General features: G+C 56.8%; 1 protein-coding gene across 2 annotated transcripts; it reads right to left on the bottom strand.

Annotated features, from left to right (window-relative positions):
• Positions 1 to 6,466: 6,466 nt before the first annotated feature.
• LOC129066146 (carcinoembryonic antigen-related cell adhesion molecule 21-like) lies at positions 6,467 to 15,883 on the bottom strand. 2 transcript variants are annotated; one of them, XM_054567637.1, is made up of 8 exons: positions 15,670 to 15,883; positions 15,007 to 15,366; positions 9,745 to 10,023; positions 8,819 to 8,939; positions 7,778 to 7,830; positions 7,422 to 7,453; positions 6,951 to 6,992; positions 6,467 to 6,711 (listed from the first exon to the last, which is right to left on the bottom strand). In XM_054567637.1, exons 1-8 carry the CDS (start codon positions 15,731 to 15,733, stop codon positions 6,646 to 6,648), a joined length of 1,017 nt encoding a protein of 338 aa, XP_054423612.1. In that variant the 5' UTR covers positions 15,734 to 15,883; the 3' UTR covers positions 6,467 to 6,645. The 2 variants fall into 2 exon arrangements, with proteins under 2 accessions (XP_054423612.1, XP_054423613.1); XM_054567638.1 differs by having other exon boundaries at positions 8,819 to 8,936.
• Between the last annotated feature and the right edge of the window lie 2,101 nt (positions 15,884 to 17,984).

Below are 17,984 nucleotides of genomic sequence, written 5' to 3'. Positions count from 1 at the left end.
CTGAAGGTTTAGAGTGAGGCTAGGAGGGAAGAGAGAAATGGATCAATGTTGGGATCTATGTATTGGGATGGGAAGAAAAGGCCCTGTGTCCTGAGCAAATCTGTTCATCTCTCAGTCTTGGTGTGAGTGTGTGTGAGTGTGTGTCTCCCATGGTCAAGGCCAGCAGCATGGTCTCCGTTACTTCCGCACCCCTGAAGCTGTTTTCTCCTCTGGTTCAAAGGCTCTTCTTTAGGTGTCTGCCCGGCTCACCCCCTCAGTGTCCTGAGACCCCTGCTGACTTTCAGGGGTGTCCTTGAAAACTATCTTTCCTGGCCGCTTCTTCTAGAGACCCTGTGTCTCCTTTCTGGCATGTCCTGGCTCTTTTCCTTTCATGGCACTTGTGGGTGCCTGACATCACATCTAGATCTTTCCTCGTGTGTCTCCCCCACAGGATGTGAGCGCCACGCAGGCAGGGGCTTCTCTGATCTTGTTGTACCCCCAGTGCCTGCAACAGGCTGGAATTACCTGCGGGTGAAGGAATGAGTGATCCTGGGGTCCTGAATAGACCTCCTGGGGACTATTTGCTTCTTTCTGAGGTTGGCAGTGAAAAAAGTTTAGTGTCTGGGGTTAAGTTGTTCTGGTTTCACACTGACATAAATTGTTATTTCTATCATCTGTTTTCAGAAATTATTGCTCAGTGATGAATAACTTGTAGCACTTACTGTAATCAAGGTTGTCCTGCCCCCCACACTCCCAGGTCATGAGATTTCCCAGGTGCTGAGCCCCCTCCCCCTCCTGCTCTGCTCCCCTGCCCTCTCCCCTGGGGTCCAAACAGAAGCCCTCTGTCCCCTCCCGGAGCAGTGTCCTCCCAGGGGGCCCAGACAGTCTGTCTTTCAGTCTTCATTCCACCCCCAGGGATTGTCCCCTCCGTACCAGGGACGCACCCTACGCAGGCAGGGGCTGAGGGGGACTCCACGGTGTCAGCAGTCTGCTCTGTCCCTTCCCTTGTGAAAAGAGCTTAGATTCCAGAAGTGCTCACAGGCCCCGCTGTTTAGACGTGTTGGAGATGACGTCCCTCCTACCTGTGTGTTGATGCTCCAGGGGCCGGAGCACCCGGCTGGTCAGTAAACCAGGGAGGGGGTCTGTGCCCAGGACCCTCCCTCACATTCCCCTCATTCCTGCCTGTCCTGTCCCCTCCTTTCTGTTTGCGTTAAGTCTACATGTTTGTTCAGAGGGAACTGCCAAGGCTTCTGTACACACACATACGCACGTACACACGTGCTGTTTGGAAAAGCACAAGCCTGGAGAGTCCAGTCCAGGACCTTGACCCCGGCTTTCTGTCAGGTTCAGAGTAGGGCTCCCCCACCCTCCTCGTGTTCGCATTTGACTTTTCCCCTCGGGGCTTGAGGCTGGGGCTATGTCAGGAATTCTGGTCGCAGGGATTCACTCCCACTGTGCCTGGGAATCGTTTATAAAGGATGTGAGGCCCAGGGGACACCTCAGAAACGCTGCTTCAGCAGCGGCCCAGCTCCTGGGGAGGCCGGCCAGGCTGAGGCCCCGGATGTGGGGGTGGGGCAGCCCCCTCCCTCCCTCCTGTGAACAGGCAGGCCGTGCGGGTCCGGCTGAACATGCAGAGTCTGGCCCAGCAGGTGGGGACCAGGGACTCTGCCTCTAACAGCTCTAAGGGGACACTGATCACACCGGCCTGGGGGGCACTTCCATGGTCGAGGTCGATGGGGACCCTGCCCTGAGGGGATGACACCCACGCACCCCAGCATGGCCCCTGCTGGGCCCGGGCCTGGGGCTCTCAGCACACCACAGAGAGCCCCAGGGGTCCCTAAAGCAGGCGATTTCACCTGTTTGTGCCACAGACACCCAGCTGGGCACCGGGGTCTCCCCGAGGTTCTCAGATGCCCTGGGGAGGTTGGGTTTCCTTTCAACAGGAAGGTCACAGAGATGACACTGGGGTGAGAAGGGGTCAAGAGGGTAGTGATTGTGAGAAGGTCCCCCTGCTATCTCTGTGGGGCTCTAACCAGGCCACAGCTTCCAGGGACAGATGGTCAGGACCGGGGGGTCCCAGAAGCAATACTTCCTAGAGGCGTGAAGTGCGAATGTGTGTGTCCTGGGAGGGGAGGCCTGCGGGGGCGGGTCAGCTGGGCTGTGGGGCACTGGGCCTGACTCACTCTGCAGTCAGGGGGGCGGGGCCCCGGTCCTGCCCGGGCTGACATCACCCTGGATCTGGGGTCAGGGGCTCTGGGCCTGGTCAGGACCCTGTGTGAGAAGAGGAAGAACAGGTGGTGGCAGGAGAGACCACTGAGGCGAGTGAGGGGCTCACAGCTGAGCAGTGAGGGGGTGTGGTCAGGGTCCTGGTCCCGAGGGAGCTCGTCCCTCGCACCTGTGCACACCCGGGCTCCTGACTTCATGAGGGTCAAGGGCCCGGGTCCACGGGAGGACCCTCCGCGGCGGCAGAGCCAGCGTGTCTTCCAGTGTCCTGTCCGTCTGGTCTTCTGTTTCTGTTTGGTTGATTTCCTAGTCTGCCGGGAGCCGACCTAGCCCTTCTGTCTGACAAGGTTGCAGAGGAACATGGACAATCGCAAGGCAGATGTCCAGAAGCTTGACTCTTGGGACTTTCCTGTTTACTTATGGTTATAATCCCCCTCTTGGGGGTATGTCTAATTGCTCATAGAGCAGCCCCTTTGTATGGTGTTGCTGGAATTCCAGGGAATGAGACAAATAGACAGGGGAAAAAAGAACTGACCACTAAGCCCTGTACCCCATTTAAAGAAGTCTATAAGAAAATTAGAGGGCAGGAATTGCAGGCCCTCATACAAGCCACAAAATCACCCAAGCCTGCGGGCTATTGGGCAGCCCCCAGGCAGGGAGGAAACACGGGAAGCCCCGGTATAAATAAAGCCCCGGGGAAAACAGGGAATGTAAATATGGGTGCCTGAAACCATTGTCGAACCATTGCCTTACACAGGGGCATATGTGGATGGAGAAAGAATGGTAGTGAAAAATGGAAAACATGTGAGGTGGCAGGAATCGAGCTTCCTAGAGGCCTTGGCACGGTCAGGACCCCTTCCCCTCCCCACCCAGTGTTATAGAACAAAGGAATCTAGGAATGCTATTAGGAAACAATTAAATAAGTATTATCGAGAAATAGGGTGCTGGTATTATATCAGAAATTATGAGTGAAAACGCGCCAGACAGGGGTAACCGCAGGGCTTCCGCAAGGCTTCCACAAATAACCTTTGCTGAGTATGTTTTAGCAGTATAAGCTTTAGGACTTATATGCTTAGTTAGAAATATAGACTAAGAGTAATGGAAATAAAGTTCAGCATAGAGGTAAAAATAAGTGGGATGTTAAAACCCCATGACTATGCGGTATGGGAAACTGAAAGAACCGATGTCTGATTTATGTTAGCACTTAACCACAACTTATGCAGTGTCTGAATATAAGTAAAGGACTGCCTGCTTGCTGCAGACAGACTGTCTGCAACTGCATACCTGACCCCTCATCATTTCACTGTGCTGACTCCGTCCATTCCAGTGGGACCCTGACGGTTGCTGGAGTGGGACTCTGGCACTTGTCCCTGTGTGACTCCTTGAGCATTTCTTCTGTGTCAGCACCAGGCTTGGCCTGGGGACACCACAGAGACAGGCCTTTTGTGATCCCTGTGTTGGAGCAGGGAGCCAGGCACTTAGCCAGTCACTATGAGAGACCAGTTATGAGAATCGCAAGGGCATGAGAAGGGAAGTACCTAGTGTGGTGGGAACACAAGTAGAGCTCTTCGGTGAACATCCCTCTGTGTTGTAGGCAAGACAGCGGCCTGGCCCTCAGGGGCATGGAGGTTCCCTGAGGCCGGAGCTTGGTCAGCCTCCGAGAGGTCGCCCATGTGTGGAGAGAGCCAACAAGTGAACTCCAGGCCCGTGCAACAGGTTCACGATTCACGGATGAGAGCAGAATCGGGTAACATCCCCCTGGTGGTGTCTTTCTCATGTGGAATAGAAACCAGTGGCCTTTCGCAGCCCCTCCTCATGGTGCCTGCCCCACCGTAGCCCCAGGGAGCCGCGTCCCGAGACACCGGCTGTGGCGCGGACGCCCAGCACCCAGGGTTGAGCGCTCCAGGAGCAGGAGCTGCGTCGGCCTTGTTGTCGTTGTTTACAAGGAGCATTGCTGACACGAGGAGGAGGCAGAGGAGGGGCTGTCGGGCATGTGCAATGGCCTCTGTCTCCCTCGCTTGGGGACTGAGGGTGCTGTGGACGTCACCGCATGAACTGGCCCCAGGGTCAGCAGGACCCAGTCCAGGCTGCCCACAGGCGGCTCATGGTGGAGGAAGATGAAGGACTTGCCTGGAGAGGGGCGGTGGACGGGACACGGGCCCCTAAGTCCACATCTCGTCCCTAGCATCTGTGAACATGTCGCCTGATAAAGGGAACTAACAGGTGAAAGATCACGTGATTCGAGACTCTGGTGGTTCATCAGGTGGGCTCTTTATGATCACAAGCGTCCTGTCCTTATAAGGGGCAGAGGGAGGCAGGAGAGGCAGAGCCTGAGAAGGAGGTGTGCCGGTGGAAGCAGAGCACAGGGACTTCAAAATGCTGCGCTGCTGGTTATGAAGATGGAGGAGGGGCCATAAACTACGAAATGCAGGTGCCTCTGACATCTTGAAAAGGCAAAGACACAAGAAAGAACCTCCAGAAAGAACCAGCCATGTTGATGTTGTGATTTGTGCTGTGTGGCTCCGCCATGTTTGCGGTGATTGGCTGCAGCAGCTGTAGGAAACCAGCGAGAGGCGTCACCTTGTCTAACCAGCCTCGTGTGCATTGGGATAGGGAAGGAGTTAAAGCCCCATCGTGATGAGAGACTTTGATGGCTTGTGACGATCTCATCTCATGACAGATTATGCTCGGGCAATGCGGAACGTCCCCGAGCTGTGGCTCTGCGCCTCAGTGATGGACCAGCTTTGCTTGTGTGAACGTGGGCACCCTGATCCGAGTGGACCTACATGGGAACAGCACCCATCCTGGGTGCTCAGGGGAGGCCTGAGAACGGCGGGCCCAGGTGTGTAGGGGGGCTGCAGGTGAGGCGTGTGTGGGAGGAAGCCTGTGGGCCAGGTGCAGGAGACACTTTGTCCCTTCTCCGTGGCAGCCTGGGTGAGAGTTTGTTGCTGGAACACCTGGACGCTCCGTTGTGGAAAGGACGCCCGAGCCAGTGAGATCCAGGTGGAGCAGGAGAGTGGAGACGGATGGGAAGTGGGGGCTGAGCTCATGGGTGAGCCAAGGAGGGCCTGCTCAGGCAGGAGTCCCGGGTCCTCCCCACCTCGGTTACTCTGGCCGCCTGTCTGTGTCCCCCACATGTAAAGGTGTCCCGAGGGCTAGCCTTTGGGTCAAAGCGGAACCTCATTGACAGAGCCCAGCGCCCTGGATCCTGGATGTGGGGACAGGCAAGTCTATTTGTGGAGGCCACCAGCTGAGGCCACCAGGGCCTGGGGGAGGAAGAAGGGAGGACACTGGACATTGGGAGACTCAGTGGGGGCCCCACCAAGAATATGTTCCCTACCAATGGGTATAGGCAGTGACCCCACGGAAGGACCCTTGCTCATCTTTTGAGAACCTGAGGTGACCCTTACTGTGTTCTCTTGATACACAGGGCACATGTGGAGAGGGGCAAACCCTGGGAGGGTCCATGGCCTGGTCCCCAGGGCCATGCAAGGACTGTAGGTAGTGTTGTCTCCTGGCAGGGCTATGGCTCCTGTCATTGTTTTTTAAAATCTTTTCTTAAGGGAACAGGGGGAGACAGAGAGGGAGAGAAACATCACTGTGTGAGAGAGACATCGATCAGCTGCCTCCTGCGCACTCCCAGCTGGGGACCTGGCACACAAGCCAGGCCTGTGCCCTGACTGGGAATCGAACGGGTGACCGTTGAGTTCACAGGCTGGCGCTCAATCTGCTAAGCCACACCAGCCAGGGCACCCCTGTCATTTTTGTGTTTCCTTCATTTTTATTTTTAATTTTTTAAATTTATTGATTGGGGGGAAGGGGAGAGAGAGGGAGATTGATTTCTTTTTCCACAAATCCATCCATTCATTGGCTGAGCCCTGCATGTGCCATGACCCGGTATTGAACCCGTGACCCTGGCACCCAAGGACGACATCCAACCTTCTGAGCACACCAGGCCAGGGCTCTGCCTTTCCTTTAACATGTCCCGCCATCTCCACACCCACATTCCATCCTTTCTCTCAGGAAACAGAAATGAGGGCTGGGGTAACTTAGAGATGTTTTCCCTGTGTGACCTTGGAGAGAAATGACCAGAGTTTCAGGTGAATTTCTACTAAAAGAAGTTCCCTTTCATAGAAAAAGAGCAAACGGGGGGAAGGTCCCCTTTATTCGGATCACACAGGTGGTCCACGGTGCCTCACGGCCCCAGTCACTTTCTGGAAGATGAGAGCCTTTCCCCTGGTCCCTCAGGGTCCAGGCAGCCTGTCAGGGTTGTCAGTGATCAGAAGGGACCCCGACCTTGGGCCCAGGTCCCCGAATATCCCCAGGACTCAGAGCTGGTTCTCTGGCTCGGGCTCCAGTTCCTGACCCCCCACAGGCCTCAGGGTCGGGGGTCTCAGGTCTCCTCCCCACAGCCCTGGGTGGGAGGAGCAGGTCCCCAGGGAACTAAGGGGCCCCGTTTGCTCTCGGGTGGATCTGGCAGTACACGTCTGTGCTCGGGCTCAGCAAGTCCTGTGGGAGAGAGAAGAGGCCTCTGAGCCCTGCATCCTCCCCAGAGCCAGGGCAGCGTTTCACATGTGTGATGGGGCTGACCGTGCTGGGGTGCCTGACCCCGGCACCCCCTCCTCCCCACCCTCTGTCTTCACTTTATGCTGCCGTTTCCTGAACGTGAAGCCCCGCCAGCCTTGGGCTGGGGCAGATCCTGGGCGCCCTCGGACCTGCGGGACAGAACGTTCGTCACCCCCACTCACCTCATAGATGGGGCAGGCTGTCCTGGGGGAGTCGAGGGGACCCTGTGCAGGGACAAGAGAGAGAGGGCATCAGGGGACAGGGAGGGAGGGTCATTTCCCCACAGGAGTGACAGCTCTGCCTCCTGACCAGCTGTCCCCACACCTACCCATCGCCCTGCACCCCAATTTCAGTCCACACTGCACCCCCTCACCCTTGGTAGCCCAGGAGCCCTGCCTGATCTCGCAGCCCTCACTCTGCTCCATGCTGGACCCCAGGGCTCTCCTCGGGCTGACCCGGGGGACGAGGGCAGGCTCAGGGCAGGCCGGGCGTCTGTCCCTGACGTGGGTGCCCCCTCCAGGCCGGGCGGGAGGCCTTGCGCTGGCTGCTCTGAGGATGGGGTCTGTGCTGTGCGGCGAGGTTGGAGGGTACCCCTGCCCTGGGCCTGCACAGCCGGGACCCTGGGTGGAGAGACGGGGAGGGGATGGACTCACCGGGGAGGCGGAGGCTCCAGAAGGACCCTGGCCTGGGAGCAGAGACAGCAGTCAGCACCCGGGGGTGAGGAAGCTTCTCCCCTTCTCCGGGGAGGGGATGGGTCCCTTAGCCCCCAGAGAACCAGGGGGGGACAGAACACCTCCCAGAGACAGACCCTCTGGCCATCATAGGGTCCATCGAGGGAGGGGATGACCATGATGCAGCCCTGCAGGTCAGGGCTGACAGAGGTTGATGAGAGCCCCCCGCCTTGGAGCCCAGGGAAGGGTCAGAGCCCGGGGAGGGGGGACAGGGAGGAGTGGACTCTGTGGGGCGGGTCAGGGGCATCCGGCCTCTGCCCGGCTGAGCAGGCACTCACCAGGGGTGGATGCTGGGGGTCGGTGCTCTCTGCGGCCTCGTGGGTCACTGGCCCTAGGAAAGGTCAGACTTCCTTGTGAGGGGAGCAGGGGGAGCTTTTGCGTCACAACGGGGGACAATAGGGTCCCTTTTTCATCAGAGGGTGAAGACCTTTCTCTACTGTTAAGGAAAGGGAGGGACCAGGAGAGGGAAACAGAGGCAAGGCCTGAAGAATCCATGGCTGACCTGGGCCCACAAGGGAAGGACGCAGGGGCAGGCGGGGTTCGAGAGGCAGTGACCAGGGAAGGGACTGAGGACCCGGGACAGGCACCACCCCGAGCGTGTGACTAAGTGGGAAGCTGAAGGCCGCAGAGGGAAGCAGGGCCAGCTGCCTGTGCAGGACCCTGGGAGCCCCGTGCTTGCTGCATCTGGATGAATGCGGTGTCCTGCTGGGGCCAGACCTGCCCCTCAGGCCCGAGAGCTGAGCTGTGACAGTGGCCTGTCCTCCATCTCCATCTGCCCGGACTAGAGGCCAAGATGACTGCACAGCGTCTGCTGTCCCGTCCAGGCCCAGGTATCCCATCTCATACATCAGGGGTTGTAGCTACCAAACTGGCCACGCGGGGGCGACTGAGCTCCCCCGGCCTGTGCAGGCTCCTCCACCCTCAGCAGTGTGACCTTGGCCAGGAGGCCCTTCAGGTCCTGGGGCAGCAGATCCCCCTCACCCGGTGGGTGGATTTAGACAAACAACCGCAGGTGCCTTACTGAGCACTTACTGCCAGCAGGCCCCGCTGCGGGGGTGAGGACTGAACCAGGACCATCCCGAGGGGACAGTCCCTTAGTTGTGAGCGATTTATAGACGAGGAAGCTGTTGAGGAAACTGCCCTGGTCAGCGGCTGGTGCCGGAGGGGCTGGAGGGGGTGAGTTAGGAACATCCACGGGGAGTCGGGAGGCCAGAGAGCCAGCCCAGCATCTGGGAGGGGTCTCCTTCCTCCTGGCCTGGGGTCAGCGGGGGTCAGCCTGGGGTGGGGAGAGGATTAGGGTGAAGGGAATGCCATGGTACCTCCTAGTCCTCCGGAGGCACAGGAAGCACCCCAGGGAGGTCCCCAGCGCCGCCACGACGAGGACCCCAATGACGATGCCAGCGATGGTCCCCACGGGGTAGCCCGAGTAGTTTTCATCTGCTGAGAGGGGAAGGGAGAGGGGGCGGGGAGGGGCCCAAGTCCAGTCAGGAGACAAGGAGGGGCCTCGCACCGGGGAGGCCTGGCTAGGGAGGAAGGAACTGTCGCCATCGGTGTGCGGTTTGGAGGTGCTGTCATCAGACCGTCCTTCTGAGGCAAGGCCTCAGGAAACCATGGCTGATCTGGGCCCGCAGGGGAAGGGCCTCCAGGGGAAGGGGTTCAAGAAACAGGGAGGGGAGAGAGGAACCAGGACAGGAACCGCCCGAGGGTGCGACCTACTGGAAAGGTCCGGGCCTCACTGGATCCAACTCCCTTGGTCACGTCACGTTGTTTTGCACACTTGAAACCTTCCGTTTGCTCTAACCCTGCAGGTTCTCTCACGCCTACCACTGCCCTTCCTCCTAACTCCTCTTTCCCCTCACACTGTGTCTCTTCCCTCTGTTTCTTCTCCATCCCTGTTGACAGTCTCAGAGGGCAGGCCCTGACCTGTCTGCTCAGTGCTGATTAGCAATAAGGATGTGCCTGACTGTGAGTGACCCTGTCCAAGGGCTTTAACCTCACAAATCTCACAAAAAACATCCTCACAACCATCCTAAGGCCCAGCTGTTTCCTTCTAGTTTACAGGCGAGGGTGCTGAGGCTCAGGTGGGTGAGAGACAAGGACGAGATTTGTCTACTTCTGGGTTCTTCCCCATGTTGCCCTGCAGACTCTGATGGAGGCTCCCAATTCCTTAGGACTTTCATCCGTCTCATTCCCCAGCCTGTGAAGTACACAAGGGGGCAGGTGGGAGAGGCCGAGGGTCACTTACAATGCACATGCAGCCTGAGGGGCTCACTTTTGCTGGAGCTGATGGGGTTGGAGACCTCACACTGATAACCCCCAGCGTCCTCCCTCCTGATGGGCCCTATGGTGAGGGTGCTGTTGTCCTGGGACAGCTTCATCCTCTCTGTGAGTAGGAGACTCCAGTCATTGGAGAACCACCTGGTGGAGATCCCAGTGTCATTTGTGAGACAGGACAGGACCACGGTGTCCTTATGCTCTGTGACGGTGGTGTTGCTGGCTCGGACGGAGGGCTTCCCCACGGGCTCTGTGGAGAAACAGAGGAGGTGAGTGACGAGAGTGGGCTCCTTCCCCAGAGACCTCGGCCACTCAGTCCCCGTGAGCTATGACATGGTCACCAGAGGATGGCCCTGACCTCTGAAGAAGAACGAGTGTCTTTGTTCAGGTGACAATCCATAGAGAGAGGACTATATCTCTCCCTCTGATACCAGATCTCCCCAGGATGACCCCTGACCTGTGCCCCTGCACATCTGTAGTATCAGCACCAGGAACCTCTTCTCAGCCCATGTGTCCAGCATCCTCAGCCTCGGGGGGAATTTTCCACCCATCGACTTTTGTGTGACTCTTCCCCGCTGTTTCCTGTGAATTTCTAAGTGATCAAACTCCCTTTCCATATGAAAACACTGTGGCTTGTTTCCATGCAGCCTGGCCTCGGGGAGCTCTGGTGTCAGTGGGCGGCACAATTTGGCCAAACTGAGGACAGGTTGCCCATGCAACTCCCCCACGGGTCCTGTCCCAGCACAGGTGGCAGCAGAGTCAGGCACCAGGTGAGCCTGGAGCAGAGCAGAGAGCAGGGGTCTGTCCTGCCCACCCTCCTTGGCGGGGGCTTCACCCTTCTGTTTGGGGAAAAGGAGGTGAGCTTGTTTCAAAGCCTCGTATGTTCCCTATAGCAGATGGAGTAGGTCACAGAAAAGAAAGAGGTGACAGAAGGAATGAGTTAGTGGCAGATGAAGCAACTTAGAGGCCCCTTGGTTTTCCCCCTCTGTGGGGCCCCCTCTACCACATGGGGCTTTCTGGGGCTGAGGGAACCCCCTCCTCACTTTCCAAGGCTGGACCCCAGCTCTGCCCTGAGAAATCAGAAGAGCCAGGGGAGGAGAGCTGACAGAGCTGTAGTGGGGGCTCAGGGGAGGACCTTGTGATTTGCTGCGTCCATGGCCACAGGATGGAGATAACATCCAGGCTCTTTTCTGAAAAGCAGACAGACCTCCACCCCAGAGCCTCGTGCCCATGGTCCAGGGGGCACTTACCAGACACTGTGATGGTCTTGACTGTGGTCCTATTGAGGCCAGTGACAGAGTTATGGGCGAGGCAGGTGTAGGATCCACTGTTATTCACAGTGATGCTGGGGATAGAGAGCTCCTGTGTGAATAGCTGGGGTCTCCCATTGATAAGCCACAGATACTGTGCGGGAGGGTCAGAGGCCGCGTGGCAGGAGAGCCTGAGGTTGGCCCCGGTAGGTAATGGGAGTCTGAGGGGGAAATGGTGGGGGCGTCCGGGCCATTGGAGCAAACAGAGCAAAGACACATGTGATGTAATCAGAGGGAAGGGTCTGTGTAAGGGCCACAGTGTCCTCTGAGCTGGGTTACAGCCTGGTTCGAAAAAGTCCCCACCATAACCCCTGTGTCCACTGAGTCTGATTCTGAGGCATTAATCTGTTTGCCCCATCACAGGTTGTTGATGCCCAGCCTTTCAAGACAGGATCCGCCCATACCATCCGAGTCTTGGCTCACGGCTGGGCCTGCCCAGGTTGGTCTGGGAAAGGAAGTCATGGCCAGCCTGGGTGTCCAGGGTGAGGGTCTGTGTGTTTGGGACAGAGAGGTATGCAGCCTTGCCTCTGGAATGTGGGTTCTGGTGGTGGCCTGCACCTCACAGGGACCGATGTTACTCACAGGGAACATTCTGTGCGATAGGGTCACTGTGGCTGGCACTTGGAGCAGAAACAATACACAGGAGGTCAGAAGGAAGTCTGGTGGTCAGTTCAGTACCCAGGCTGCAGGACCGTGAAGTGGGCAGTGTGCCTGGGAGTTCATTGGTGACTGACATGAGACAGTGACCCCAGAAAGGGCAGAGCAGAGTCCAGGAGTGGTTTAGAAAAGGGTGAGGGGCACAGGAGCCGGCTGGCTTTGGCAGCAGAACCGGGCTCCCTGCCCTTGGTCTTTAGTGTCCCTTCTCCCACTGCAGCGGGCAGGGGTCCTCCCACAAACGCTCAGACAACAGCAACTACAGAAGGCGTGACTTGTGGGAAGTGCTGGGGCTTGAACTTGCTGAAAATATGGCCCTCACGGACCGTTTGTGTTTGGCCTTATGAGACAGAACTTTGAGTTAAATCACGAAAGAATATGTGAAAATCATTATTCATACACCAAAGATCTAATGCCAGTCTCTGGAGGAATCTCTCTATCACCAGGACATTCAAGGTCGGAGACCAAGTCCTGCCGTCCATGCAGGCTCACACTGTGGCCAGAGGAGGGTGCTGCAGCGAGTGTGACATCAGCGCCTCCCGGGGAGGAGAGAGAGAGGCTGTGAGTCCCGCTGAGAGGACAGAAGTGATCAGGGGGCACGGGTAGGTGTCTCTGGTGGATAAAGGGAGGAATGACAGCAATGGTAGAAAAGGTGTGTGTTATGTTAGTACATTTGGGAAGAAGGTCCGTCACCTGTTTCTATGGACAGTCAGGCAAGTGGGGAGGGGCCCCCACATAACTCAGGAAACAACTGTAGTTTGATCAAATCCATTCAGATTGGACAGCACCTAAGAGAAATGGCAGGGGCTGGTGGACCTCACTGTATGGGGGACCCCACCGTCTGAGGGACCCCACCCCATGGCAAAGGTGTCATCATGAGGACACACGTGTATGACACAGGCAGTGAACCAGTCAGAGGGTGCAGGGCCACCAGCCCCACCTCGGGAAGGTCTCTAGGTCACTGAGAGGAATGGGAGCCTCATACCAGGACACAGATGTGAGTCACAAGTCAGGGCTGAAGTGAGCCCATGAGCTTTTGGGACTGGGACCTGTCCTTCTGCCCTTGACTCCCTGGTTGAGTCATACAGAGAGCAGATTAATGGTTTACATGTCCCTGTCACGTGGCCCATTCCTCTTGTTGGCATCAGGGAGAGAAGGACCCTGGATGGGGGCACAGTGGAGGCTCTTCCTCCTGGTGACCTGGGAATGTGGCTCATAATGGAGCCGGGGCTGCTGCTCTGACTGGCTTCTGTGTCCTTTCCTAGCACCCAGGAGAGCACAGGTGTTACTGAGAGAATCCAGGGAGACTGCAGGGTGGAGGAAGCAGAGCAGAGCAGAGCAGGGCAGTGGGGCTGGAGTGAAGAGGAGGAAGATGAAGGACACAGAAGGAGCAGAGGGAGCCAGAAATGTACTTGGTAGTGAGCAGCAGGGCTTACAGGTGACTTCAGGTGCTCCCATGTCCTGACCCTTGTGGATCGGTTGGAGCATCATCCTGTGAACTGAAAGGTTGTGGGTTCTATCCCCAGTCGGGTACATGCATAGATTGCGGGTTCGGTCCCTGATCACTGTTTCTCTTTCACATCTATGTATGTCTCCCACTTTCTCTCTCTCCGGTCCCCCTCTCTCTAAAATCAATCAGCATGTCCTCAGGTGAGTATAAAACAAACACACAAACAAACAACACTCCAGCATGAAGGCCCCAGGACAGGACCTGTGCAGTCCAGAGACCCTCCCAAGGCTGAACAGCCCACAGTTGTTATGAGACTTGGCTCCTGAGAGGGCTTCGGGGGCAGGTGGTCAGAGGGGTGGACCATGTGTCTCAGCCTCCGGAGGGACAGGGAACAGGTGTGACCAAAATCTCTTAGGGCTCTGCATCCAGGTTCCAGTGTCTGTAGAGATTATGAACAATTCATTCATTCATTCATTCATTCATTCATCCATCCACCTTTTACTCCTTCCCTATTAAGGAAAAACAATTGAGTGCTGGTCCCTGAGCTGGTTGCAGGTGGAGAGTGAGGAGTGAGAAGGCAAAGTCCTTTCCTTCACTTTCAGTGGGAGTGACACCAGCACTTCAGGAAACAAAGAAGTGACTTTAAGTCCAGGGTGGGGAGGTGTGGATCAGCCACCTGGGGGGCAGCTGGGCATCCCAGCACTGACTCGGATTGTTCATGAAGGTAATTTTTTTCCAGAGTATAGATTAATTAAGTCTCCGTTTGCTGTCACTGCCCAGACCAGAAGGTCTATCTCAAGCAGGGACACCTGAGAAAAAGGACTAGACCCAAAGAGTGATCTCAGTCTCCACAGACACCTAATAAAACCCCTGGGGTAGAAGCAAGTGGGGCTGTGGTTGTACAGGGACTTTGTTGTGTCTGATCTACTGCTCTTGGTCTGTGTGGCCTTGATTCAATGATTGAATCACACTGTGCCTCAGTTTCTCCTGAATAAAAACCGAATAAATGGTGAACGAACTCTGGATTACCATGTTGTCTATGCGTCAACCTTAAACACTCCTGAATACTTGACCAAAACTTAGTACAGAGCAGCTGCCCAAATAAATGACAACGACCAGTATTTGCCTCAATGACAGCGAATCCCCTGGGCTGGTTCCTGGTGGAGGAGCAGCTGTCAGGGGCATCTTTTCTGTTCCCCTCTGAGGGCACTGATCGTCCACTGGAATCTTCTATATCATCCATGCAATGGTCCAGGCAGCTCGTCTACCTCTGCTCTCCACACACCGTCTCAGGTGAAGGACCAGGCTCCATCGCTGCCCTAATGTGGCTCATGGGGCCGAGCCCTGACTGATGACCAGCTCGGGAGCCTCGGGAGCAGAGCTTCCCAGGAGGCAAAACCCAACCTGACACAGGCTGCCCAGGGTTCCTGGAGTCAGGATCCCTGGGACAGGGGTCTGGGGAGGGGCTCTTGGGCTGAGCTTCTCTGTGGAGATTCCAGGGGGCTTCTCAGGCCAGGCCCTGACCCAGCTCTGCTGGGGAGGGGCCAGGGGTCTGGACTGAGACTGGTCTCCCCCTGCTGAGTTACTCCCACCAGACTGGTCCTTCTCCCTGTGGTGAGTGTCTGCAGGGCTGGAACCTGGGAAGGGAACTAAGATCTTAGGAAGTCTGTCCACACTCTGTGTGTCCTGCACTAAATGCCCAACCCCATCCTGGGACGTGATGCAGAGGGGGAGGGAGGCAGAGTCCAGGGCAGTCAGTCCTGTGTGTGAGGCAGACTTCACCCACCCGACACCCAGAGGTCAGAGAGGGACCACTCACGGTACACACAGAGCCGTGCAGTTGCTACTTCAGTCTGCAAATCTTTCATTATGGCTTGTACAGTGTAGTATCCTGTATCCTTCAGGGTGACGTTCTGGAACAGCAGGGATCCATTGGGGTATAGAGTTTCTTGATAGCTGTATGCAGGCCCGGAGATCATTATTTTTAAGTGTATTATATATGATGCAATTTGATGGTTGCTGTCCACACTCTCCCCTTTGTACCAAGAATAGCTTAGAAGGTTCGCAGGCAGACTGTGCACAAGGAGGAGCACATCCTCCCCTTCGGCAGCATCGGGCGGCATTGATTCAATAGTGAGTTGGGCAGTGGGGGGCAGGATCCAGAAAGTTAACAGTGAGACTAGGAGGGAGGAGAGAAACTGATCAATATTTGGATCTATGTATTGGGAGGGAAAGATGAGGCCCCTGGTCCTGAGCAAATCTGCTCATCTCTCAGCCTTGCGGGGTGTGTGTGTGTGTGTGTGTGTGTGTATGTGTGTGTGTGTGTTTGTGTGTCTCCCTCCCGTGGAGCAGGTCGGGAGCATGGCCACCATTACTTGAGCACCTCTGACCCTGAAAGCCCTGTGCTCCCCAGGAGTCCCCAGCCACTCTCTGCCTCTCATCCTCCAGTCCACCCCTCGCCACCATAACTGTGCTGTCTCACCTGCCAGCAGGAGCTCCTGCTGCAACACAAGTCTTCTTGGAGCAGGGGCTGAGGGGGCCTCCATGGAGTCTGCTGCCTGCTCTGTCCCCCACTCACAGAAGAGCTTGGATCCAGAAATGCTCACAGGCACTGAGGTTCCGACCTCTGGGATCTCTGTCAATCTCTTTGTGCTGAGCCTCCTTCTGTGTCAAGATCACTTCCTTGATCATGTGGGCAGGGGTGGGGTCTGTGTCAAGGATCCTCCTCTCCCTCCCCTTGCTCTCGCCTCCTGCGTCCCTTTCTTCCCCTTTCCTCTCCTCTACATTTCAGTTCCCTGTAACTACTGAGGCCCCTGCCCTGTTCAGCAGTGACTCCTAAACACACACACACACACACACACACACACACACACACACACAGGGTTTGTGCTATAGGCAGTTAGACAGACATGAGCAGAGTAGGACGATAGGCCAAGTAGAGCAGGTCCCCAGTGTGGAAATCCCAGGGTACCTAGCAACGTGCAAACCTGAGCTGAGACTTTACTCCCAAGGTAACCTTTCCTTCCCTAGATATCCCTGATCATGCTGTTTAGACCCCCTGACCTTTCCTATCACTGGTCATGTGGTGCAGATCCTCCCCTAACCTTTGGTCCCCTGGAATGTTGTTAGCCCTGTGGGTTAGACCTCCTTAGAAAGGGAAAGAACAAACAAGGGGACCAGAGAATGGCCCTAAAACAGTAAGCCTCCAGGACAATGAGGCTCTGACCACATCACATACATCTAGGCCTCAGTGGTGTTTCCGCGCCAGGCCCAGAAAAGCAGGAAACCAGACAAGCGACGCCAGGGCTGACATCAGGACGAGCTGCACTGACTAATGACCTCCTGCCCTGCGCTGACCCGTCAGTAAAGACCTTGAACCTGCAAGGACACACTGGGAAAGTGGACGACTATTCTGTTGACCTCCTTCCCTGCGACCTCCAGACGAATACCCTCAAGAGGGAGGACCCAGTGCGGCTCCCTCTCTTGAGCACACACTCGCCTTTCCCACCTGTTTAGTCTCAAGGTGCAGATTTTCATAAAGTTTCTCCCAAGCTCCAGGGACCCTTCTTTGCCTCTGTAACTTGTTTCCTGGGCCCTATTCTTCTAAGGTTCAATTCTTCTACCTCTGTGACTGTCTAGTGGAACTTTCTCTTATAACCTGACTTCTTGTCTTTGAATTCTTCTCCCAGCCAAGCTCAAGTACCTATGTGTAGGACAGGGGTGTGGCCTAACTCATCTGGGTAACACCTGGGTCCGTTCCTTCAGTCACCGTTGGACGAGCTCAAGCTTGCAGGAGGGTGTCCAGGGCCAGCCCCGCAGCTCAGTGTGGGTGCACAAGGCCCCCCCCCCCCAGCAGCCAGCTCTCATCCCCTTTGGCCTCTCTCTTCAGAGCAGAAGCCCAGGGGCTATAATAGGACCTCTTGTCACAGGGAGGTCGCCCTCCGGGAATCGATCATCTGTGGGACTTCCTAAAACCTACCACGCCCAGGTGACACCTCAGAAATACCGCTTGTGCAGCTGTCCAGTAACCTGGATGCCCAGCCAGGCTGAGACCCAACGGTGTGGGTTTCACAATGGTGTGGGGAAGCCCCTCCTCCTCTGTATGCACAAGGAGGGTCTGCAGGTCCTGCTCAAATGCAGATTCTGGCTCAGCAGGTGTTTGGTGGACCCCACAGCCTTCCTCTGACAAGCTGTGAGGGCGCCGATCATGCCGGTCTGCAGAGCACTCTCAGTGGCAACGCCGAGGGGAACCGCTGACCCCGGGGGCGATGACCCGCCCCCTGAGCCCCACTGCTGACCTGTGCTGTGTCCTGGCCATTGCAATGTCAGTACCACAGAGCCAGTCCCTGGAGTCCCCAATCCTGGGGCATTATTTATATTTGTGACACTAAACCCAGCTGGTCCCTGGGTCTCCCCCAGGTCCTCAGGTGCCCTGGGGAGGCTGGGTTTCCTCCCAGCAGGAAGGTCACAGGGGTGACTCTGGGGTGAGACAGGGGCAAGCTGGGTGAGGCCTGGTGGGGTCCCCTCCTCCTGTCTTCAGGTGTCACCAGCCTGGTTTCTGCTTCCAGGGACAGAGACCAGGACCAGGAGTCTGGGAGGACCCGCCGGTCGTGGCTGTGAAGGGAGAGGGGTCCTGCGTGTGCTGGGAAGAGAGGCCTGTGGCGGGCGGTCAGGTGGCTGTGCGCTCCCTGGTCCTTGAGGGAGATGATGTTAGGGAGACCCCCTCCCGCGTGTCTGTTGGCCCATCCTGTCCACGTGCTCCCTGACCATGGGGGCCGCCTCTGTCGTCTGCCTGGG

Source organism: Pteronotus mesoamericanus, unplaced genomic scaffold (assembly GCF_021234165.1).
Source record: "Pteronotus mesoamericanus isolate MK-2021 breed Mesoamerican mustached bat unplaced genomic scaffold, CSHL_Meso_final contig_186, whole genome shotgun sequence".
NCBI classification, from domain to species: Eukaryota; Metazoa; Chordata; class Mammalia; order Chiroptera; family Mormoopidae; genus Pteronotus; species Pteronotus mesoamericanus.
The sequence above is the reverse complement of the archived record's forward strand: the minus strand, read 5'-3'. Positions and strand labels throughout refer to the sequence as shown.